The sequence below is a fragment of the Vanacampus margaritifer genome, chromosome 4 (genome assembly GCF_051991255.1).
Source record: "Vanacampus margaritifer isolate UIUO_Vmar chromosome 4, RoL_Vmar_1.0, whole genome shotgun sequence".
Taxonomy (NCBI): Eukaryota; Metazoa; Chordata; class Actinopteri; order Syngnathiformes; family Syngnathidae; genus Vanacampus; species Vanacampus margaritifer.
The window spans coordinates 16,997,170-17,021,814 of NC_135435.1; the positions used below are offsets into that span (position 1 = coordinate 16,997,170).

General features: G+C 38.1%; 1 protein-coding gene across 4 annotated transcripts; it reads left to right on the forward strand.

Moving 5' to 3' along the window:
- Positions 1–58: 58 nt before the first annotated feature.
- fes (FES proto-oncogene, tyrosine kinase) lies at positions 59–23,040 on the forward strand. Of its 4 annotated transcripts, none has more exons than XR_013293855.1 (19): positions 59–103; positions 823–1,100; positions 2,067–2,240; positions 4,121–4,217; positions 4,672–4,855; positions 6,205–6,342; positions 6,484–6,603; positions 6,751–6,873; positions 9,451–9,646; positions 10,380–10,451; positions 12,904–13,092; positions 13,197–13,319; positions 13,432–13,485; positions 14,661–14,779; positions 14,867–14,961; positions 15,427–15,550; positions 16,987–17,149; positions 20,658–20,780; positions 20,875–21,012. XR_013293855.1 is itself a non-coding variant. In XM_077563772.1 (19 exons), exons 2-19 carry the CDS (start codon positions 876–878, stop codon positions 20,945–20,947), a joined length of 2,409 nt encoding a protein of 802 aa, XP_077419898.1. In that variant the 5' UTR covers positions 59–103; positions 823–875; the 3' UTR covers positions 20,948–23,040. The 4 variants fall into 4 exon arrangements, 2 of the variants coding, with proteins under 2 accessions (XP_077419898.1, XP_077419897.1); XM_077563772.1 differs by having other exon boundaries at positions 16,987–17,144; positions 20,853–23,040; XM_077563771.1 differs by having other exon boundaries at positions 16,987–17,144; positions 20,875–23,040.
- The last annotated feature ends 1,605 nt before the right edge of the window (positions 23,041–24,645 follow it).

The following is a 24,645-nucleotide window of genomic DNA, read 5'->3' on the forward strand; positions in this document are numbered from 1 at the left end:
CCAGACGAAAAATGAAACTGCCCATAGCTTTTTTATTTTTAACTGCACACACAAACACGGTCTCCCAGGCGGAGAAGCGAACCCACGCCAACCTGCATCGTAGGTAAGTGACGGTCACGGTACCAGTCCGCCACCTACACATAACTACCACGTACATGGCGTCACATCCGCTGACAGCGCGCGGGAAGTTCGAACCCGAATCCAGTCTGAAAACTATTGACCAGAGGTTTGCAGGAGTACTCATTGTGAACAGCTAAGGTGTTAATCTACTAATTAGAAGACATTTCAGTCATAAATGGTCAAATAAAAAGGCTACTGTAAAGATATTTTTGGGGAACAAGTTCCTTTTTTTCCAAATACTACTGTGACGCAGAATTTAATAGCCCATCTAATGGCATTTACCATTATGTGTTAGCATTTAGCTAAACGAGCTTGTAGCCGAAGCTGATCAGGAACTAGAAATTAGGAGAGTAGAAAATAGGCAGAAATAATTAACATTGGGAAATAGTTCTTTCTTCAAAATGATTTCTTGTTTTTTATGGAAATTTTATGTATTAAAACAGGTACTTGGTATTGGTATTGGCGACTACAAGAGTTGAGTACCTGTGCTGGTATCGGTCTGAAATAGTGATGTCCTTAGTAGTATTTATTTGGCCTCCACATAGTACGTCGCTGAATTAAAAGTGAAATGAGACTTGCAAACAAAACCTCTGCAGAATGAGGAAGTGCTGCTTGACATGAACATGAAGCAGGGAAGTAACTTATCTTTGACTGATGCAGCTGCTGCCACAACACACCACTTTGTTTCTGTCTCACTTGCAGGCAGAACACAAAACCTCACTCCCGGTTAAAAATTTGCTCCTTAAAATCCCGAGATGGGCTTTGGGGAGGACTTGCGCTGTCCTCAGGCTCACGCGGCTGTGCTGAGGCTGCTGGACTCTGAGCTTCACATGATGGAGGTCATGAAGAAGTGGATGGGACAGAGGGCGAAGAGTGAGCGGGAGTTTGCGGTACAGTTGCACCACATGGCCGTCATGGTGGACAAGCAGGAGCGGCCTCAGCCCACAGCTGGAATGGACCACATCAGCCAGCTCAACAAGGTCAGGCCACACACGTTTTGTAATATCTTTTCATTAGGATAATGAAACTCTGTAATATTGCAGAGTTATATAAATTTTAATTCATCAGATCTGATACAGTCATGTATCGTAGACAAACTGATACTGTTTTGTCCAATATGTGTTAGCATTAAGCTAGCAATTTTTTGTTTTTACTTTACTGGCATTAAACACCTTGAAGGCTCTTTTTTTATTATCACCATCTGTTAAAAGGCTGCTTGTTGTGAAGTGAGTTGAGTTTGTTGCCACCATTCAGCATTCGTATTTGCTATCTCTGCTCACAAGTCAAAGCGACTGACAGCTTGTATCTCAAAAATTGCAAGTTGGACTGTTGTGATAGCTGTACTTGAGTACTTTTCTGGCAACTTAACTTTTATTATTATTATTATATATTTATTATTTTATTATTTATGGCAGTTACGGCCTGCCAAATTTGAATATTTTCAGCATTAACGGGCACGGCGGCCTTCCTTTGAACCCTTATACTGTATGTCAAGAACTACTGGGTCAATCTTCACAAAACAGGTATTTTTAACCTGATTCCACATCTGCAATCATTTAGAAGATCAGTGAATATTTTAGTAACCTTTTGACCTTTAGTTTTAGTTGACCTTGAAATTTGACCTTGTAGATTATGTGATTTCAACAAAAATGTTCATTAAATGTAATATCACATGTTCTCTAAAACAAAAATTTCAGTGAGGTAAAAAATGTTTTTGTTTAGCTGAAATATGGAGTTAAAGTAACCATTCCCTCAGATATGTGTTGAATATTCATTGACCAGTTATTCAGTATCCAAATTTAAACGACAATGCAATGAATATTCAACTTTCAATGTTTGTGACCTATCACCTGCACAAAATGCAGTAAAATCACTACGCTACTATTCTGTTAGAAAACTATTGTCGAAGCAAAGTCCTAATCCTTCTGTTGCTTCTCCGCCCTCAGTCCTGGGGGGCTCTGGTGTCTCAGACAGACCTTCTGAGCCAGCTGATGAGGAGGTGTTCTGAAGAGCTGCAGAACGGACCCGTCAGCAAACTGGCGCTGCTCATCCAAGACAAACAGCAGCTCCGCAAAAACTACGCAGAGCAGTGGAGCCTCCTGAGGCAGGAGCTCAGCAAGGTGGATGACTGACACTCAAGTCCAACACGTGCATCACAATCAGAATCTGAATCAGCTTTATTGGTCAAGTATTTTCAAAACACACGAGGAATTTGGCTTCAGTAGTTGGATTCACTCTAATACATGGGTGATAACACACAACTGCGTTGTTAGCATTAGCTATTGCTTGTTGCATCAGAATGACTGCACATGAGATTCAAAACGATTGCAACTGAGTAGCTGTCTGTTGTTATCAGATGGTCTGAGCATTTCCTCATCTCGCTTGCATTTCATGTCCACTTCCTGTGTCATAAACATACTTTCATGTTTGGTTTGCCACCCTAGGACATCTGAAACACAGAAGAAGAAAAAACACTATCGATGAATTAAACCTAATAACATTGCCACTAGATGACGCTAAAGGGATAATTTAATTGCTTGAGTAAAGTTAAGTGGAAATATCTGAAAATTGGCTTCTGTGCAGTAGCCAACCATTCTGGCTGTAAGTAACCCTGCTGGACCTTACCACTCGGAACCTTCCAATTAAGACCGAATTCTGTTCATGTGTTTTTTTGTTATAGCAAAAAAAAAATACACATAGCAACTGATGTACTCTTTGCTAGTAAAACCGAACAATTATGGCAAATAATGAATTGTAAAGGACAAGGACATTGAATTGTGCATGCTACGTAAATGTGTAGATTCTAAAACAACCTGCTAGCGGACGTTAACGCCCTTATAAGCGTTAATATTTCTTGCCATTCACAAATCCTTCAGTGCTCTCCGCCATGTTGAAACTTGAAAAGTTCTATCAGCTCGGAAACTCGGGTATCAAAATAAATTCCCAGTTGTCCAGTGGAACATATGACATGAGGGGGTGTTGACATGCAATTTTCTACTCAACGTGGTATTTACCATAATTTTGATACCACATGAAGGCAGCATAGTTTTTACAAAGAATATACATTTGAGTGTCCCACTCATTTTTGCTGTCTTTTATTTATTTATTTATTTATTTATTTATTTATGTACTCCCTATTTCACTCTTCACTCTAACAGCAATGATCTGAAGCACGCAGACTGAAGATATCCTTTATATCCTTTAATCCAATTTTGCCCAGCTGGCGGCTGGAGCGATATAGATCAACACAGTTATTTTTCTTGATCACACCACACATTTGTGAGACCATTTTTTGATAGGCGCAATTTTGGCACGATAAGAGAGAGAGAGAGAGAGAGAGAGAGAGAGAGAGAGAGAGAGAGAGAGAGAGAGATACGTACTCACCCTGGTGTGCCTTTGGTAAGTCGGGGTAAAGGGCTCTGTTGACCTGCACACACCAAGTCAGCACACAATAAGGACATGGGGATGTGACAACAAAACAATAATTTATAAACATCAAACAGACGTGCACTAACGTAAATATTTTTAATTAGTCACAGTACTACTAATCAGACTGAACAGAAAACAAAGAGAATCAAAGTGGTGTATTCCAATCCAAACAAAAACTTTGCCCTACAAATGCCCCTGCTAGCTAAATGCTAACCCATAATAGAAAACGCCATAGACATGCTAACGAATAGCTTTGATAGTTGCAATCAAGGCGTCAGACATTTAAACACAAACACACGTAGACACACAATATCCCAATACTTACTGGCATACATTCTTTGTTGTCTAGGAAAAACGACTACAATAGAAAACAAAACAAAAAAAAGGCCAACTCTTGAATGCTATATTGTGAATATGCACGAGGAGAGTTCTTTGGGGTAGTTCTCATACACGCACAAGTTTTGACACAGCCGTCGTGTTGGATCTCATTGGCCTGTGCTTAATACTATAGCCATTAAATATATTTTCCGGTTGTGGTTGAGTGTTTAAAAGTTGCTGTTTGGTGTTCCAGGTGACCCAAACAGAACTGGAGAGGCTGAAGAGCAGCTACAGACAAGCGGCGAGAGATGCTGCTCAGGCAAAGAGGAAGTTCCAGGAAGCCAGTAAAGGTCAACAATTCTACTGTACTTTGCCTTTGCTTCTCATAACATTCACAAAGTCTGTTTTATTCAGTCTCCTCTAACATGATGCAGTGTAACCCAACTTTATTTAATTTTTTTGATACACCTCATAAAAGGAGTTTGATCTGTTTAATGCTTCTCGCAGTTGAAGATTACTTCCAAAGTGAAAAAAAACAAAACAGAGAAGTAACGTAATCAGTTAGCTTAATGCTACCACATGATGGCAAAGCCTTAGAAATGCTAACAAATAGCAACCAGCAATGTGACCCGACTTTTGTTCAAAGCTTCTCGCAGTTGAAGATGACTTCCAAAGTAAACAAAAAACAGAGAGAAGTAACGTAAAGTCAGTTAGCTTAATGCTACTACATAATAGGAAATGCCATAGAGAGGCTAACAAATAGCAACCATTAAATGAATCTGCAGGCTCTCTATTTCCTTTCAGATAAGGAGCGTGACAAAGCAAAGGAGCGTTTCGTCAAGGCTACGATGAAACTCCACGAGGTGCACAATGAGTATGTGCTGTCAGTTCGTGCCGCTCAAGTCTACCAGGAGCAACACAACGCTCACATCCAGCCGGCCATGCTGAATGCACTGCAGGCTTTGCAGGAGGAGATGGTGCTCATCATGTGAGATATTTATCATCCTCTCCTGCCTTGTTTATGAAGAATGTCCACCCACACATTCAAAAATCTCAACAAACACAGGGAGGAACTTCCATAGCCAATCAGCATTTGAGATTTGAGAAGGTTAACGGTTTTCAGCTTCTTTTCACACATGCTACTTTTTACTCTCACTCGGAATTTGCTCACTTAGACCAAATTGCCATCTTTTTTCTCCTGTGTGAGCCTTTTTTGATTGCATAAGTAAGAGTATTTTTGGTGAATAAGAAGTATTTTGCGATGGGTGTAAGAAATTTTTGGATGCATGTGAGAGATTTTTGTAAGTTTATGGTGAATGTGGGAAGTTTATTATTGAATGTGTGTGTGTGTGTGTGTGTGTGGGGGGGGGGGGGGTATGACTTTTTTTTCTGTGTGTGAGAACAATTTTAGTGTGTGGTGGATTTTTGTGATTGAGAAATGATTTTGTTTTGGAGTTTTTTTTTTATGAGTGGGATAGTTTTGTATTTTGATAGTTACTTTGGCGTGGCTATGAGAAATTATATGTTGAGTGTGAGATTTTTGGGGTTTACATGAATTATTTTGATGAGACTGAGGTTTTTGTAGCATGTGTGAAACTTGTTTGGGATGTTGTGACAGTTTTTTTTGGTGTGGGTGAGAGAAGTATTTTTGGTGAATGGGAGAGGATTCTTGTGATTGTGACAGTTTTTTTGTGTGAGAGGTTTTATGTTGAGTGTAAAAGTATTTTGTTAACGTGAGAAGTTTTTATGTGAGTGATTTTTTGGGGTGTGTGAGAATTTATAGTGAAGTGAGAGTTTTTTGTGTTGATGGTATAAAGTAAGTGTGAGTGTTTTTTGAGTGATTAGTTTTGTGTGAGAGTTATTTTGTTGAGTGAGAGTTTTTGGGTGAGTTTTTTTATGCATTCATGAAATATTTTGTTGAGTGTGAGAAGTTTCTTTGTGTACGTGAGGGAGTTTTGTGTGAGAGGTTCTATACCCATGTGAGAGTTTTCTGTTAACATGAGATGTTCTTGTGGGATAATTTTTTTTGTGCTTGTGATTTTTTTGGGGGCGCCTGTTTTTTTGGGTGTGAATGAGAGTTTTGTGTGTGAGTTTTTTGGGTGAGTGAGAGATTTTGTGTGAGGTTGGTGTATGTGAGAAATATTTAGTTGAGTGTGAGAGGTTTCTTTGTGTGTGTGTGTCTTGTATGAGAGGTTTTATGTTGGGTGTGAGAGTTTTTTTCTTTGTTAAGATGAGAAGGTCTAATTTGAGACTTTTTTTGGGGGGGGGGGTGAGAGGTTTGTTGTTGTGTGTGTGAGAGGTTTTGTGGCATGTATCAAAATTCTCGTTTTGTAACAGAAAGGAGACCCTGCAGGAGTATTTTGACATTTCCTCCTTGCTTCATCAAGAAGTGGTGCAAATCCACCAGGAAATGTCAAGCGCCATCACATCCATCGATCCTCTCACAGTGTACGAGAGTTTCATCCAACAGAACAGGTGCTGTCCGGGGATTTTTTATTTTTATTTTTTTAACTACGCCCCCCTCCACCTCCCATTCAGCGGGCGCAGAAACAAGCCCCGCAAGAGCGATAATCACGAAAACCCATTTGTGTGTGTATGTATGTTTTTCTTTTACAGGTCTGCGGGGGAGGTTCTTGTTTGTGCGGAATTTGACTGCAGTCTTTTAGAGAACACAGAGAACTTAAATCCTCAACACATCCAGTTGAATGACTTGACACTGGAGACAATCCAGCACAAGTAAAGATTACGCACATGCAGATTGGATATTTATGACTAACCGTTAACATACATAAAAAATGTAAATATCTGAATACCCAGGTGACAACAATCAATCAATCACATTTTCTTTCCGTCTCGCTCCATCGTCCGTCTCCTTGGTCCCAGGCAGACGGCAGTGGAGGAGGAGCTTCTGGACCTGAGCCGCTCTCTGAGCTCCCAGCAGGTTTCAGTAGAACAACTGGAGCTGGAGTTAGAGGCGGAGAGAGGAGTGGTCACAAAGGGCCAGAGGTGAGCGGACCGCAGGTTTGAGCTTTCGCATCTTTTACTATCCGCAAAGACAAATACATGCACATTGCTCCGCCCACTAACAGAGTCTGATGAGCTCATGGAAACATTAACTGTGATCCTAGGAGGCTGTCAGTGCTTTATGGATTAGAATACAGCAATGTAGTTAACCTAATTAACTGCTCTCAGTCAGCTGGAGAATAGACTTAAAAATGTTGGTGCTGGTCTATCAATCACTGAATGGTTTAGGTCCTGAATTCATTAAAGAAATGCTAATGAAATATGAACCCTGTAGTGTTCTGAGATCATCAGACCCGGGTCAATTAGTGGAACCCAGAGTTCAAAACAAACACGGTGATGCAGCATTCAGTAGCTATGCTGCACGCAAATGAAATAAGATTCCCTAATGCGAATCCCTTAAATTCCCATTTGTTTCAGTAACTTTTGTAAGATACCATTTATTTTTTCACTTTGCTTTTAAATGTCTTTAACTCTTTTGTTTGTACAGTTGTGCTTAAATGGGTATGCGACCCTATGAGCACAACTGCATAGTGTGAAAAAAGGTTTGATGCCCATAACATCCACAATACTGTGTCAATTATTTTTGATATTTTGAGAGGTTGAAGTGGACATGAGTAGAGATGGGCAAGTGAATTTTAGTGACAATTCATAGTGTTTTGTGTTATTAAGAGACATTTAGCTTTTGTACGTGTACATGTGTGTATAGATAGCCTCGGTGTGTCTAAACTTATGAGCACAACTGTAAATGCTTTTAAATGTTCTTTTAATTATGTGGAGCGCATTGAGTTAACTTGTGTATGAAATGCGCTAAATAAGTAAAGCTGCCTTGCCTTGAGATATGAGTGACCGATTTTTTTGTTTTGACTTGTGAGCAAAAGCGTGAGACACAGTGTAGCCTTGCGTTGCGTTGTCTATTTAGTTTAATGCTAACAAACTAACTAACAAAGGAACACTAATGATAGTAGAACTTTCCCCAACAGTAGCAGAGCTTCATGTAGTCATCTCTCTTGGGTCTGCGGGGATGTTGAGCTGGTGAACCTGCAGCCAGAGCAGAATTAAGCCTCTTTTATTGATCCCACTTGTCAATAAAACATATTGACATCTGCATAGTCTTGTGCTGTTGTGTGGCTCATTCGTCCTGTAACTTGTTTCCAATAGACGATGAATTACCTCCTGGACAGCGGCAAGAGTTTATATTTGGAGGAGGAGGTCACAGACGCTGCATAAATGATTACTGCAAAACTTTGTGGGCGAGAAACCCATCAAGCAGTGCAGGAGACGCTATGTTTTCCTGCATTTCGCAATCCAGTCTGGTCTCACATTAGTTCTGTTTTCACCGCATTTTCTCTGTTAGCCCATTTTAATAAACATCTATATAATATGGTACTTAATAAAATCATACAGTCATTACATTATTAAATAGATTGTAAAGAGATAAACAGCGTTTTGCTTGAAATCAATGGAGTTTGTGCTTTTGGTGCCTTGGCCTCCTGGGGGCGCTGTAATACAGACGTATGGATATAGTACAAGGAAACTTTCTTTTTTTTTTTTTTTTTTTTTTTACAGAAGAGCTCAGTATTGTTCATTCGATTTGACATCATCATTGCTCTCCTTTTTTTTTATTTTTTTTTTTAAAAACAACAAATCAATTAAAAAAATTTTAATAAATGTTTTTTTTTTTTTTTTAAATACATATACATATATATATACATATACACACATATATATATATATATATATATATATATACTTTTTTTTTTGTATGTGGGTGAGTATGTGTATGTGCGTGTGTGTGTGTGTGCGTGCGTGCGTGCGAGCGTGTGTGTATTCATCAGTTCACCTAAAGCCCATTAAAAAAAATCCCATACTAATAATATAATATAATAATAAATTGCCAAATGCAGAAACATCAATGTAAGTTATCACGATGTAGTGGCTCTCGCTAACAGACAGAATTAAGTAACCGGAATTAGGTTAAAAAATTCTATATACGTAGACCATGTTTCTATAAATTTTGATATTTGGTTTTTATTTGAGGCAGATATTTTTTCCATTAAAATGTGATTTATGAGGAGGTTAGACCATTACAAGGAAACTTTCTTAAAGGCTTATAACACCAGGACACTGATGCTGTACACTAGGCTAGCCCATCTATGGTGTTTCCCCACTGTGTTAGCATTAAGCTAACAGACTTTAAGGGAAATGTATGTGCTTGTTTAATATACACAAAGTTTATTCTCTCTGTTTTATTTTGACAGTAAATTTCAACCGATAGTGGCAATAAACAGCTCTTAGCCTCTTTTTTGAAGATATGTTAACTAACTGCCAAATTACTCCATGTAAGTACTAGTGAGTTGAGCTGAGTAAGTGCAGTCACTAATTTTCTTTTTTTAATGGCCACAGATTAAAATAAATGTGTGTAAAAGTGTATGCCGACTGACATGATCAACGGGATGCTTTTACTTTTACACTCATTCTAGGTTTCCAAAAGTGCCAGGAAAATATTTTTTTTGATTTTTGAGCTAACCATGGATAAATCCGTTGCAATATCACATGCAGGGTATTCCAGCTGAGCAAGAAACAAGCTCTGGAGGAGTGTCGGCAGCAGGTAGCTCTGTCTCAAGGTAGGAGGGCCAAGCTGGAGGTGCAGAGGTTGATTCTGAAGACAGCGTTGGAGCAGCTGGGCTCCCAAGAACCTCCTCCTGCTCTGCAGCTGGACAAGGACACGCTTTCCCTTTCATCCAATACGAGCAACGTATGTCCTTCAGCAAACGTTCTGTATTCAGGATGTTAATGTCCAAAGTCTAGAATGTCAGGATCTATCATCCAAATAGATTCGATTGGGATTACATTGGGCTGCTTCCAGATGCTGATGTGTTTTATTAGTCTGATCTCTCGGATGGCAATGAAAGCACTTGAGGGAAGTTTTACAAATTAAGGTCACCTTTTATGGAGTTTTATCCATCGCTTAAAAAATATCCAGACACTTTCAAGGTGACTATAAATAATATTTGGTTATTTTATAAGTCTGTGACTCTTTAATGGCGGCATTATGAGAAATGTTAAATCCATCAAAAAAGTCTCCCAAAAGCCATCATTCTTGGACCTCTCTTTTTTTTTAATAGTTCAATACTACTTATGTTTTTATGTGTTTTATTACTTCTGTGTGGCTCAACTTATCTAGAGTTTAGCTTAAAGTACACATCATAACAGGTCATGATAATGATGTGCGACTTTGCTTTTACTGTGATTTTTTTTTATAGTGTTCTTAATTTACAATATCCAACAACTTTCTTCTTCTAAAGAAGATATTTTATTGGACCATAAATGTTTCAAGCTATAAAAATCTAACTGCTAGCTCTAATTGATAAGCCATTCTGTGCTGACTCACTACCCCAATAAATAATCAACTTAATGTATGAATAATACATTAATCAGAATTTCACTAACCTGCGTGTTTTGCTTTGTGTCTTTTTTCTCTTTTTCAGGACTACAACCAGTCACCACTCAACCTATTCGGGAACGGGATCATGAGGAGTTTGTTTCGAGCCAAAAGTCATGTAGGTTAAACTCTAAGAACTAGAAAGCGATTCTATAGTATAGTTTTAAAATAATACAAACACGTTTAATATTGAGAGAGGCCAAGCACAATAGTTAAGATTGTACAAACAGTGATACAATGTACTATACATGAAACACATTTTACTTATAACGTGTGAAAATGTCATCTACATATATAACTTCTGAGATTCATTGTTCCTCTACACTTTCATGATGACTGAGTGATTCTGATGAGAACACCAAAGGCACTTTATGGTGATATTGACCCAGCTGTACTGCATATGAAGCAGAGCTGCATAACCTGAGGCAGATACAGTAAAAGCTTCTTTCTACTTCCATAGTAAACAATTCATCACATTTCGGTAGTAAAAGTGCCAGAGACACAAACAGAACCCACTTGTCAGTCTCTGCAGTTCCCAAAGAAGCACTGACATTCACTGAGGTGTGGTTAGATTTGATGTATTCTTTTTTTTCTACTCAAAACGAACAAAATGGCAGCATATACGTAATAAAACAAGCGCCAAGCAGGCCTAAAATTGTGTATTTGACAATTTAGTATAGAAAATGTTTCATTATAAATGATACCTTGATCTTCAAATGAATTTTTGCTATTATATGGGTGTTCGGCCATAACTCTTTTGAATTGTTGCCTGACCTCGAAAAGTTTGAAAACCACTCTAGTTTGTGCTAACCTTGGATCTTAAATTTGTGCTGATTTGATTTTCTATAGCACAGTGCATAACTGCTCCCTCTGGTACCTTTTAAGGGTGTTTTATTTAAACCAAGAATGACACTGGTTATTTAAACCAAGAATGACACTCAGCAATGCCAAGGCCAAACAATCACAGTTTGGATCAGCACCAAATTGTACATCTTAATTGATAGACTCCTTCTGCATACGCTTGACTATTGTCATTTACGTTCACGCAGTAGTCAATAAAAAAAACTCTCTCTACATTTAAGATAAGTGACTTGTACAACTGACACACCACAAAGTAAGGTGTTGTTAACAATCCTGCCAAAGTTGAATGATTAAAAACATCGTCAGGTATATAAAAGGAGGCTTCAAAACTGTGAAAAGTCAAGCCGCACACTCGGCAAACCTTCACATCGATACATGTTTGGCTTTCCATGTCACAATGAGAGGCATTATCAACCAGTTAGCGTGAAAGCTAACTGGCTTACTCAGCCCCTCTTGAGTAGCGGACAATGCCTGACACAGCCGTGGTCTCAACTCCTTGCTTGGGAATTTAAATAACGACACCATCTGTTCTGTAAACTGTAGCATCTAGGAAAATGCACTTTCATGAAGTAGGCATAGCTAACTAGCTACTAGTTACCTGCACACTCTAGTAGGCCCGGCTAATTATTTGAAATGTAATCGTGATTTCGATTTTGGCTTCTCACGATTATAAAAACATTACAATTGAAAAAAAAAACGATGAATGTGCCAAACAACGTGCTGCATGTTTGAAAGTTCCTGCAATGTGAAAGTACCCTGATTGCACCGTGTAGCTTGCGCAGCAAGCGTGTGATAAATGTTATTCTGCCCTATCTGAGCGTCCTTTAAGATGTTTAATGACATCCCAGTTGGAGTTAACTGTAAAACTAAACAGACAATGTAAAGAATTAAAAACATTGTTTATTTAAATAAAATATATTTTTACTTTAGTAACATCACAGGTGCTAATGCTAGCAACCGATGTAAAAATTCTATTTATATACTAATAGAAAATTAACATTGAGTTCTGGGAGTGATGTTCCTTCAAATAACGAATATTCACACACACACTAATGTTGTAGGAACACCTATAGACAGATCATAGATCAATACTCAAAAGCAAATATTCTTCCTAATCAGTGGAAAAACTAGATATAATAATAAAGCTCAAAATGTTCTTCTTCTACTCATGTACATGTGTAAGCAATGCATGCACTGCCCCTAAGAGGCCAAGTCACGCATAGCAGGAACAGCTGGTATGTATTTTATTTTTAAAATTGCTATGAATTCTAATATATTATTATTACCGGTATTCTTTTTATGATAATCTATTTTCTGGTTGTTCTTTAAAGTTATATTTAAAGGAGAATTTTGATAGTTGAGTAAGGCAAACAATAATCACATTCATTATTTTGATATCAATCAAAAATAATTGTGATTAGTATTTTTCCGTAATCGCCCAACCCTACATTGCAGTGGTAGAATTGGGCCAAGTAATACTAATTACTGTATATGCACATTGTTGGATCCTCATCATAATCATAAATCCCCTTCCACAATCCAAAAAACAATACCTCTGACACGTTCTCATTTGGCAGAGGTAACAAACACTACTAAAAACCTGCTTGGCAGAAATCAACACTCCCTTGCCAAGCATCTCCATTCACGTTCTTCAAAATCCCAGCATCTAAGCCAGCTTTCTCCCATTTGTCTCTTTATCTCTGCTCCAGCTACAGGAGGTGGATCGTCCTCTGGAGCAGCAGGACTGGTACCACGGAGCAGTTCCCAGGCAGGAGGTCCAGCAGCTGCTGCAATGTGATGGAGACTTCCTGGTGAGGAAGAGTCAAGAAAAACAGGGTTACGTGCTTTCTGTCCACTGGGATGACTGCTGCAAGCATTTCCTCATTCAGAACACAAACGTAAGAGAAGCTGCCTTCACACCCTGCAACATGTTTGCAATTTCACTCCCAAGTATATTTTGTCTCTTTTATCACCTCTACGAATGCTTTTGGATGTGATGAAGAATGAGTACCGCCTGGACGGGGAGGGCTTCTGCAGCGTCCCGCACCTGATCCATCATATGCTCTCCACCCGACAGCATATCACCCGAAAGTGTGATATACAGCTGAGGAAACCTGTGCTCAAGGTACCGCGTCATTTGCTCCGTGTGATCACTCACTTAGCTCGTCCATTAGGATAAAATAGTGTAGGAGCCGATAACTGCTAAACGACTGTCTTGCTTTTTTCTCATTTTATAGGACAAATGGGTCCTGGAACATGATGGTGTTATATTAGGAAATCTCATCGGGCGGGTGGGTAAGATTGACTATATTTCCACGTTCACTTCCATATAGGGAGTTTAAAATATATCCATTCATTTTGGAGTTTAAAATATATCCATTCATTTTTTATTATTTTTTTTGGTACCATGATGTAAGGTACACCCTGGTCTATAAAAAAATCAAATTAATTTTTTTTATACAATATCTAATAGTAATAATAATTATATATATATATATATACATACATAATATGTAAAGCAGTAAAACAAGTAAAAATAAATACCAAAATACAAATAAATGTGGAAATAAATACAAAAATAAATCTATAAATAGAATTAAATGTCAATCAATAAATTAAAAAATATTTACCAACCGTTAAAAAAAAAAACAAGTGCTACTTCTTGGTTACTGAATGCAATGGACTGCCGGTTTTATATACACTTCTAAAATAACTTAATTGCTCAAACTACCGTTAATTTTGTTATTAATAATTAATGATATTAATCTGCATGATGACCCTGATCATATTCATGATTTCTCACAATAATTAACAGTAAGCAGCTCTTTCTTTCTATCAATATGTTGACTTTGACTTGATACTGAAACGATACCACAACAAAACCCTAAACGGAATCATAGCTGAAATGTCTTTGACTTCACATCATATGCATTTTTATGAATTCAAAATATTAGGCAGTGCAGGATATGAAAGAAAATGATTATATCTCCCCCTAGACACAGCAGGGCAGCTTATAAATATATTTTAACAAAAATAATATGTCAACATAGCATTCGGTCTTCCTATATTTGAATGCATTTAATTTCTTCCATTGTTAAAAACACATTTATTTTTCCAAAGCATGTCTTAATTAAATGGATAATGAGTCAAAGCAGCTGTGTAGTTGACGGCTGAGTGCTTCACTCTTCTCTCATCTACAAACAACACTGATTCATCGCCTCATCAAATGCAAACGGCGTGGTGCAAGTTTGCTTGTCACAAAATAATTCACACTCATTAGACTTCCATTTAGAACCTGAATCTCTTTCCAACTGTTGAGCGGGCTTCTTGTGGTCATACCATACATTCAGTACATATCTTTCGGCTTCCTCTGCCTGAGCAAAATGTTCCCTCCTCTCCGTCCCTGTGGATGATGTAAACTTGTAAACTTGAAGATGATGGTGATGGTGTTTTTTGGATACCACAGGGTAACTTTGGAGAGGTGTACAGTGGCACACTACGCTGTGATAACACCCCTGTGGCGGTCAAGACTTGCAAGGAGAACCTGGCACCGGAACACAAGAATAAATTCCTGATGGAGGCTAGGTTAGTTGGACTGCATGCTCACGTGCACAACACATGTGCTCAGCACCCCGCACCCACCTCACATCATCTTATTGCTGTGTCATGCAGGATCCTGAAGCAGTATGATCATCCCAACATTGTGAAATTGATCGGTGTGTGCACTCAGAAACAGCCCATCTATATCGTAATGGAGCTTGTTAAAGGTATGCACTATGAGATTTATTTGGACTTGATTTAGTTGGAAATTGTGCAAAAAAGGGATTGAAAATTTGTGGCATTATTACATGTTTATTACAATACATATTTTCAACATTTTTTTTTAACAGATGCTACTTGAGCACACAAGGTGCAGCAGCACACATATTTATTATATCTGCTCCTGGGAACAACAACTGTTTTTGGCGGTTACTGTAGTTGGGGACCTTCTCTGCCTCTTCTTCTTTTAGCATCTACATCACATTGAGCTCAATGTTGCCGGGCATGTTGTGGCACAACTTGGTACTCCACTGAAGGTCATAAAATGAATGTAGCAGGGTCGCAGATGATAAATGTAAACGATAATGTTTTGCTTCACCTGTTTGTTTCACCTTTATGGTTTCTCCACTTTGTTTTCTTCTAATCTTCCTCAACTGAACTGAGACAGTACGTATGTTTGCAAATTTGACAAGGTGGAGATTTCCTGTCCTTCCTGCGTCAGGAGGGTCCGAGTCAAACCCCGAAGATGCTGGTCAGAATGACAGAAAATGTTGCAGCTGGCATGGAGTACCTGGAGACAAAGAAGTGCATTCACAGGTAATACTTGTATTGTATTGTTTGAGCAACACATTAACTCACACTGCCATAAATTCATTTAAAAAAAGATTATTAAAAATAAGGCTACAGGCGATTAAAATTTTTATCGTAATTAATTGCATGACTTCACTAGTTAACTCATGATTAATCACAAATTTAATATCTGTTCTAATATTTCTAGGTTTTTATACTTTTATTATAAAAATCTTAAACTAATAGAAATAGTCAAAAATATTTTTTGACGTTTATAGCCGTCAATGGCAGTGAATATTTTTTTTTTAAGAAAAAGAGAAAAGATTATTAAAAATTAGGGGCAACAGGCGATTACATTTTTTAATCATAATTATTCGTGTGACTTCACTAGCTAACTCACGATTAATCACAAATTTGATATCTGTTAATAATAATAATAATAATAATAATAATAATAACATTAATCATAATAATAATAACTTAATATGGCCATCCATCTATTTTCACTGGTTTAGCATATGACTAGTTCCTTCAAAGTAAAACAAATTAAATAAATTGCAAAGAAGCCATAATAAATCACACTAAATGCTAGAAATAGAGTGCAAAAAAAACCTTGAATGTACTTATGTATAATTTGGTTTCTTAACCCCTGAGACAACACTCCTTCCTCTGGTCTATGTGTTAGTACACACACACAATGTCACCAAAAGCACAGGGATTTACTAGTTACCCTTTAAATGGACCTATTGACTAATTACAAGTTTGAAGATACCTGTGGAGGGTAATTAGAGGACACACCTATATATTTTCAATCTTTCTTACCGTCGTTTTTTGTCCCGCCTGTTTCATGAGTTTGTTTTCGAAAAAATATTTCTGTTGAATCACAATTCAAATCAAAAGCAATGTCTGTCAGATTCAAGTTATTTCTGTGACCGCTGTGTGTTTTTCATGTGTGGATATGACTCATACAACCGTTTGTGTTTCATTGTACAAATGCATGGTTACTACTCAAGGACACGGACTTAAGTGAGTCACGCATCACAACAGTAGAACGAGCGTTACTCCATTTGAAAAAAAATCGGAATAATCCAATCTTGTTTGAGATCGAATAGAATTGAGTTGAGTGGCTTGGAAAGTGCCACAGCAAGTATGTTAAATCAAATGTAATTGGTTGAAACCTCCACAGCGGCAATTTATACGTTTCTCACCAGTCACAAGGCATCTGTGTCAGATGATGATATAAAAATAGATATAAATATCAAAAATGTTGTGTGTTGCAAAAAAAAAAAAAAATGCTAATAAGTGGAGTGTGAGATGGACTGTGTGTCACATAGCTGTGAAAGTGCCTGATATGCGATGACAAACACAAGCATCTGCTCCCCTTCTAAATCCTTGCCCTGTTTTGTTTTTGGCCTTCATGTTGTGCGTCTACGCCGGCTCGCATTTGTTTTGTGTGTTTCCAGAGATCTGGCAGCCCGAAACTGTCTGGTGGCGGAGCGGCACGTCGTCAAGATCAGTGATTTTGGGATGTCGCGGCAGCAGGATGACGGCGTCTACTCGGCGGAGGGCGGCCTCAGACAGATTCCCATCAAATGGACGGCTCCCGAAGCGCTCAACTACGGTATCGTACGTCTGCACGCACGCACAATAACGATGGCCGCGTCCATCTTCAAGTCGAGCATTCAATATACTTCATATCCAGCCTAAAGTTTATATACTAGTGAACTCGCTGTCTTTTCTAGTAAGACAATTCACTGCACTAAAACGACTGTCTTACCAGTAATGTTTTATTCCACTACTAGTGGCACTTTTGATGTACTAGTATGCAATTAAACCTTTCTTGCAAACTACTGTGCTGCCCTATTAAGACTACTAAGCCCAACTAGTATGTGCCATGCACTAGTATCCTCTTGGAACATGCTAGTAGCAACAAAATGCAAACTAGTAGTTTTGCCTAACTAGTAACATGTACAGTAGTTGTCTTACTAGTGGGTAGAAATGTCACACAGAAAGAGAAGGCAGTAGTGGGAAAACATTCCAAGAATGACATGACATGACTGGGGCGCACTAGTAAAATGACTGTCTTATTAGTAATGTTTATTTCCTGCTGCACTAGTAAGACTACTAAGGCCAACTAGTATGTGTCATGCACTAGTAGCCTCTTGTATTATACTGGTGGCAACAAAATGCAAACTAGTAGTTTTGTCTAACTAGTAACATGTACAATAGTTGTTAACGTTCCAAGTAAGACACAGTTGTTCTACTTTGTACTTGTGCACCCTAGTTTTTCTACTAGTATGCCTTAGTCGTTCTACTGGCACACTAATTGGCATACAGTATATTGAATAAACACAGCCATATATTAATGGAAAGCCGTTTGAGCATTTATTCAATATCTATCTTGAGGTCCATTTTCCTCACTACTAAGCCAGTTAGTTGAGCACACTAATTGAATTCTTGGACGCACTAGTAAAATGACTGTGTCTTACTAGTTTAGTTTTCCCCCCACTACTGTATGCTTCTGCACTAGTAAGATTACAGGCACTAAGGTGAACTATAATGTGTCATGTACTAGTAGCCTCCTGGATTTTACTAGTAGAAACAAAGGGCAAACTAGCAGTTTTGCCTTACTAATAACATGTATTGTAGCTGCAAACATTCCAAGTAAGACACAGTTGTTCTACTTTGTACTTGCACCCTAGTTTTTCTACTCGTGTGCCTTAGTCGTTCTACTAGTGCACTGAATTGTCTTAGTATATCCTATAAAGACAACCATTTATTTATGGAAAGCCATTTGAGCAATTAGTCACTACCCATCGTGAGGTTCATGTACTAGGGAACTTTTTCCTCACTAGTAAGACAATTCAGCACACTAGTAGAATGAAAAGGGTGCACTAATAAAATGACTGAATGTTTTTCCCCTATACTGTCTTCCACTAGTGTATGAAATTTTCCGACACTAGTAGGACAACTTTTGCAGACTAGTAGGACATGATAGTGAGGCAAAACTACTAGTGGGCATTTTTTTAGGTCAAAAGTGGTACTAGTAGTGGAAGAAAACATTACCAGTAAGACGGAGTTGTTCTACAAGTTTACCCTGTTCACTTAACAAGTCAGCTAAATTGTCTTACTCGAGAGGAGAGAGCATACAAAGCTTAAGGTACAGTTACTAGTATGCATATTACTATGCATACTAGTACCTGGAAGATGCAAGACTTGAGATGACGGAGGTATCAATATAATGTTCTTAAGCGAAATTGTAGGCAATGCGGCGGTAGTGATGTTGAAGGCACTTCATCACCTCAAGGCATGTGGATGCCAGCTCACACCGCCGCTTTTCCAATCTTGCCTTGGACAGAAATATACTCTTGGCCTGTGTGTGTATCTAACACACAGCATGAACGAGATTTTTACTTGCGTGTTTGAGTGAGTGCTAACCGGCAAACGCAAGGAAGGATTTTTTTCCCCTCACTACTTGTCTTGGTGATATTTTGGAAAAAAAAAGTCAGATCCAGGATTTTTGTTGTTGTTGTCAAAGTCACTTAATCGTCAATGTCATTAGTTTTTTTCTCAACACAGTTCAGTGATCCCTCTTTCATTGAATTCATTATGACGTAACTTTTTGTGCCACCGAGCGGTCACATTTCAATGTCAAGGCATAGAAACAAATAGTCATCATCACGCTCAGTGTAATAGGTGGCAGCCCTGCATATTCAGAGCGCGAGCCAAAAGTTTTTTTTTTATAGAATGGCTGGTTGGAAGACAAGATGCCAAAAAACAATGTCAATTAATTAGTTGACAAGATGGAGGACTCCCATAAATGAGCCTTTAACTGTTTACATTTTGTATTTCACTCCACCTTTTCCTCGCTTGTCAGCAGCGTCCCAGCCGTGACCTACCTTCATGATTTATGGTTGACTCGTAATTATTTGCCTTTCGTCGTACTTCTATAGTGCGACAGTCAGACTTCTATAGCACACCGCACATCGTTTCGTGTCAATGCGTACACATGTGGCAATCTTGGAAACGACTTGATGTCACATACTTTTCCTACCTATGTAAAATTTAAGAATGTTACCGTTCAACTGCTACTTGCCCGCATGATAGTGATTTACAAATGAATGACATTAATAAAAGCCATGTTCATTAGCTTAAGACAAGATACAGTAGGCCTATGTAGCATTCAAGCTAGCAGCATTTCAGATTGTGTTGTACAAACGTTTGACGCAAACACTCTGCCAGCTGTTTCGTGGTTGAAGGGTGCCTTCTTTCAGCTCATTTCACAGATTTGAACATGGATTTTGATCAGGGCTGCTTAAAATGGTCCAATGTTTGGTTCTTAGCCCTTCCTGGATATTTGTTTTTAAAGCAACATTAGAAGATTACTGAGCCTCCTCCATTTTCCACTGTGCGTTATTTTCGTAGTACACAGCACAGGCAACATTATTGGTAGCCTTTCTATCACTGAAATATCGTGACATTGATGAGATTGGAATTGGAATTTTATTTGAGAAGACAAAAATCTTCTGGGAGAATAACATTTGGAGAGATGAGGCAAAACTGGCACTTTTTGGGCAATCCACAACACTTCTGTTGCTTACAGATGCAAAAATGCAGCATGAACTTGTTGTGAAACATGGAGGAAGCTCAGTTATGGTCAAGGAATAATGAAGTCTTGAGACTAGCAAGGAATTCTGGAGTGAAATATGCATGGTGGCAGCTACGCAACTCACTTTACAGCAACGCTTGCAGACAAACCATATAAAAGTAGTCATGGTCATACATTCTTTATCTTCTGCGTAGTGCATTATAAATAAAATGTATTATTATTATTATAGAGTGCTATTTTTCCCTCATTAGAATGCACATTACGTTTTTTGTTGTTTTTGGAGGTGGAGACTAGAACAGATTTTTTTTATTTCCATTCATTTAAATGGCAAAAGAATAATAAGTGGGTTATTAATATATATTGTATATTGTTAAACAACAATATCTGCAGAAACTTATTATTTATATTTTATTTTACTCTAAAATCAAATAAAAGATAGAAAAAATAAAAAGCCTCTGGGTTTCTGGAATTGTTTTGCTGAGAATCTTGCCTATACCAACACTGCCCCCTGCTGGTTGTTTGCAGGTCGCTATACCACAGAGAGTGACGTATGGAGCTTCGGTGTGCTGCTGTGGGAGGTCTTCTCCATGGGAATGATCCCTTACACCAGCATGAGCAACCAGCAGGTCCGAGATGAAGTGGAGAAAGGTAAAGACACAAGCGCTCTAGTCAAATCCCTGAAAATGACTTTCAGTGACTAAAATAAAATAAAATAAAAAGTTTGTGTACAAATGTGTTTCAGGCTATCGTATGCCAGCTCCACGCGGCTGCCCGCCAGAAGTGTCCACGCTTATGAACTGCTGCTGGCAGCATGAACCCAAAAATAGGCCATCTTTTCAAAAACTGAGCACGGATCTAATTGACATCTGGAAGAACAAGACATAATACAAACTCTTTGTTACTTGTGTTCTGAACAACAACAACAACAAAACCCAGACAGCTTCAGCCCTGCCAGATGGCCAAATAATACTGAAACAAAAGCAAATGGTACATGACATGAACATTTTTATACATTTACAATGATCAGATCAGACCTTCAAAAGAGGAAACCAAGAAATGATGTTTATTGGAAAGACAATAAAAACATGAAAACAAAGGAAGAAGATTAACACATAAACAGAAGTTCATGTTTACATAAATGATTACGTCCGAAAATACGAACGATTTATGCTAGTGGACATTATTGGATCTCATGAGCTCGTGCAGGTGTACCTAAAGTAGCTGTGAAGTACAGCAGATAGATAAAAAAAAATCTACAATTACAACAGCTCATATTAATATGCCAGGTTTAATAGAAAACGAGCTAAATCACTTTTTCAACCATTATGTGACCTATAACCTGTACAACTCTAATGGGGGAAAAAACTGAGAATTTAAAAATATACCAATAAGATAATCTGGTGTGCACACCCTTAGGGACATAGCCAGAAATGTTTCATTGGGGTGGCCATGACTCATAGAGGTGGCCATAAGTTCATACCTGAAATGTGTAAATAAGTGGTTCTTAACAATGCAGCCATACCGTTCGCATGCCGACCCTGGGCTGCGAGCACCGACTAGTGGGCTTCATAAAATAATTTTAGAGCATATGTTATGAATTCAATGCATTGGAGCTGTTACAATTGTCAATGAGTTACAATAGAGCTTTCTGACACTTGGCGGCAATAAGGGAAATGTCAGCAAGGAAACCGAACAGCGGAATTCATGACTAAATTAAAAAAAAAAAAAAAATGTTGATTTTGCACACATATATTTGTTCAAAACACTGAACATTAAACATACAAATAAATAAATAACAAAAACAAGTAAATTATGCCTTTTCATGGGCTAACATAGCAACATAGGCTGACATTCAAGAACACAGTCCAAAAACACATCCGTAGATGCACAGTTGTTTGTTTAAAAAATAAAAAATAAATTAAAAAGGAAGGTTTATAATAATAAACATAGGTTTGTGTGAACGCCACTTGTAAGCTCTGAAATGTTTTGGGAATTATGTTTATATCTGCTTCAGGAGCTGATATATCAATTATTTAGTAGGCATTGACAATTTTGTTGAATATCCAGGATCCAGGTGTGTGTGTGTGTGGGGGGTTCACCACGTGCCTCCACCATTGCACACCCTCATATATCTAGGGATGTGGCTGTTCAGAATGAACCAATCACATTCAATCTGATAAATGGGAATTAACATGCCCTGTGATTCTCACAGACATGAAAAGCCATTCAAGTCACTAGAAGTGAACTTTTGAAGAAATGAGACTTACCCTCTTATGCAGCCTCGTGTTGGGGGAAATCAACCTTGACTAATGAGACAACACCCTGCAGAGAGTATCGAGACTTTTATCGACAGACGGGTTTTACCTCAGAGAACCACCGAGTGCATTAAACCAAAATTAAATGATAAACAAGTATGCATGTCAGTGTGCTAGTAAGCCACCTTAAGATCGACAGGAATTGTAAATATTTTTCAAATATTTACAATATATGTTTTTTCCCATTGGACGAGTGTGGCTCCAGTTGCTTATTGTGTGTGTGCATGTTGATTATTGGGTCAAATGAGCAAATCGTAACCATTAAATTGAACTATGATAAAATATAATTTGCATTCCTTGCAAAACAGCTCAGCTAGGTTAGATGTAGAGTTTTTTTTTTACCGCAATCTTAAGATTTATCCACAGATTTGCTATGGCGTTTAGATCAGGACTTTGACTTGGCCACTCAAGCACATTGATTCCTTTTTTCTTTCTTTTTTTCTCCACCTAGTCTAGTGCATACCCCAACAGGTCCTCTTCCCAGATTGACCTGTATTTGGCACCAACCATTTTCCCTTCTACTCGCACTTCTTCTTCTCTGTCCCTGCAGAAGAAAAACTCAAGACTTGAGCCACACATCTTCTTGGCTTTAATCTCTCTTTTCATCCACTTTTCTTGACTGGACGACTGAAACCACAAAGGCGACAGGTGAACTCTTCAAGACCACTGAGAAGAGCTCCCCACACAAAGATCTGAATAAACTTTGTGTGCTGATTCAGAATCTTTTTTGGTCTCACCGTTCCTTTGCCTTCGAAAGCTGATGTGCAGTCAGCACGAGTGAAAGTGTGCAATGTCAGAGAAGCTGAAAAACAAGTCTTTTTTTTACTTTACAAGAAAAACTAAATTTATTACTGAAGAAAACAAAACAGTTTGTGGGTTTGTCAATATTTGTTGTCATCTAAATTACCCCTATATCTGTCCAAAAAAAAGTCTAGCATATGCTATTCCTAAAATAGTTTTTTTTAAAAACATTTTTATTTTATTTTTTACAAAGTTTTCAAAATTGTCTGTAAGCATTTGACAAAAAACTGTAAAGTGCTTTTGGTAGAGGCCGAGCTTGACCCAGAATAACTAACTTGGAGTGTCCCGTATTTACTCGACTTACTCGATCATATGCATTTTTGAAGCACCTTTCTCTCTCTCTCTCTCTCTCTCTCTCTCGAATGTTTTATCTATTTTAGATTGATACATTAATACATGTGAAATATACATCTTCATTAATACACTGTAAACTAAAGTGGGCCGGTCTGAGCCATGAAACTCCAGGGCTAAATATGAGTCCCAGTCCGGCCCCTATATATATATATATATATAAAGACTAAAAACGCCATTAGCAGTCAGTCAACTTAAAACTCCAGACATCAAAGCAAACTCATCTGCTTGTCGTTTTTTTCAACCCCCTAATCTATAGCAACCACCATAACAATGGAGTCTTGAATCCTTTGACTTCAAGTTGTAGAACAACATAATCTTCTGCTTGAGGCCTTTGAACAACCTGACATCTGACAGGTAAAAACTTAACCACTCTGACTTGACATGGATAGCGTGAATTGTACTGGTACTGTGATGAAGCAAAGTGACGGCCAGAAAACTTCTCAAAATGGTGCCGAACTGCAGTTGGGGACAGAAAAACGTCTTGCCAGGTGGCAGTTTTGCAACGCTGCTTCAATAATAATAATAATTAATAATGAATTGGATTTATATAGCGCTTTTCTAGACACTCAAAGACACTTTACAATGGAATGGATACATTATTCATTCACTCACACATTCACACTGTGGTGGCGGCGGTAAGCTACTTAAGTAGCCACGGCTGCCCTGGGGCCGACGGAAGCGACAGTCAGTCTGTCCAAACGATACCTCAAACAAAACAGGATTGTTTTGGTACCCCTTACCAAAAAGTAATATACCTTGAGTACATAATATTAAGTGTACTTAAGTAAACCTACCGTAAGTTTATTTTTCGAGTGTACTTATCCTTATACTAAAAGTAAGCTTTAAGTAAACTCCTTGGGACTAAATTGGAACATTTTAGTACACTTAAAAGTATACTTAAGTATATTAACTCTTTGACTGCCAGACGTTTTCAGAAACGGGTTGTCGCCAGTGCCAGCCGATTTAAGCATTTTGACTGATCTTTCAAGGTCCACAGAAAATGTTGTGTTTGGACTATGGAAACACACATACTACCAAATCAA

What these genes read in the sequence shown, in the direction of transcription:
- fes (XM_077563771.1), top strand. Translation starts at nt 876, where the DNA reads ATGGGCTTTGGGGAGGACTTGCGCTGTCCTCAGGCTCACGCGGCTGTG. An exon ending in AGTTTCATCCAACAGAACAG is followed by an intron (nt 6,343 to 6,483) that starts GTGCTGTCCGGG and finishes TTTCTTTTACAG; the next exon opens with GTCTGCGGGGGAGGTTCTTG. An exon ending in ACAAAGAAGTGCATTCACAG is followed by an intron (nt 15,551 to 16,986) that starts GTAATACTTGTA and finishes GTGTGTTTCCAG; the next exon opens with AGATCTGGCAGCCCGAAACT.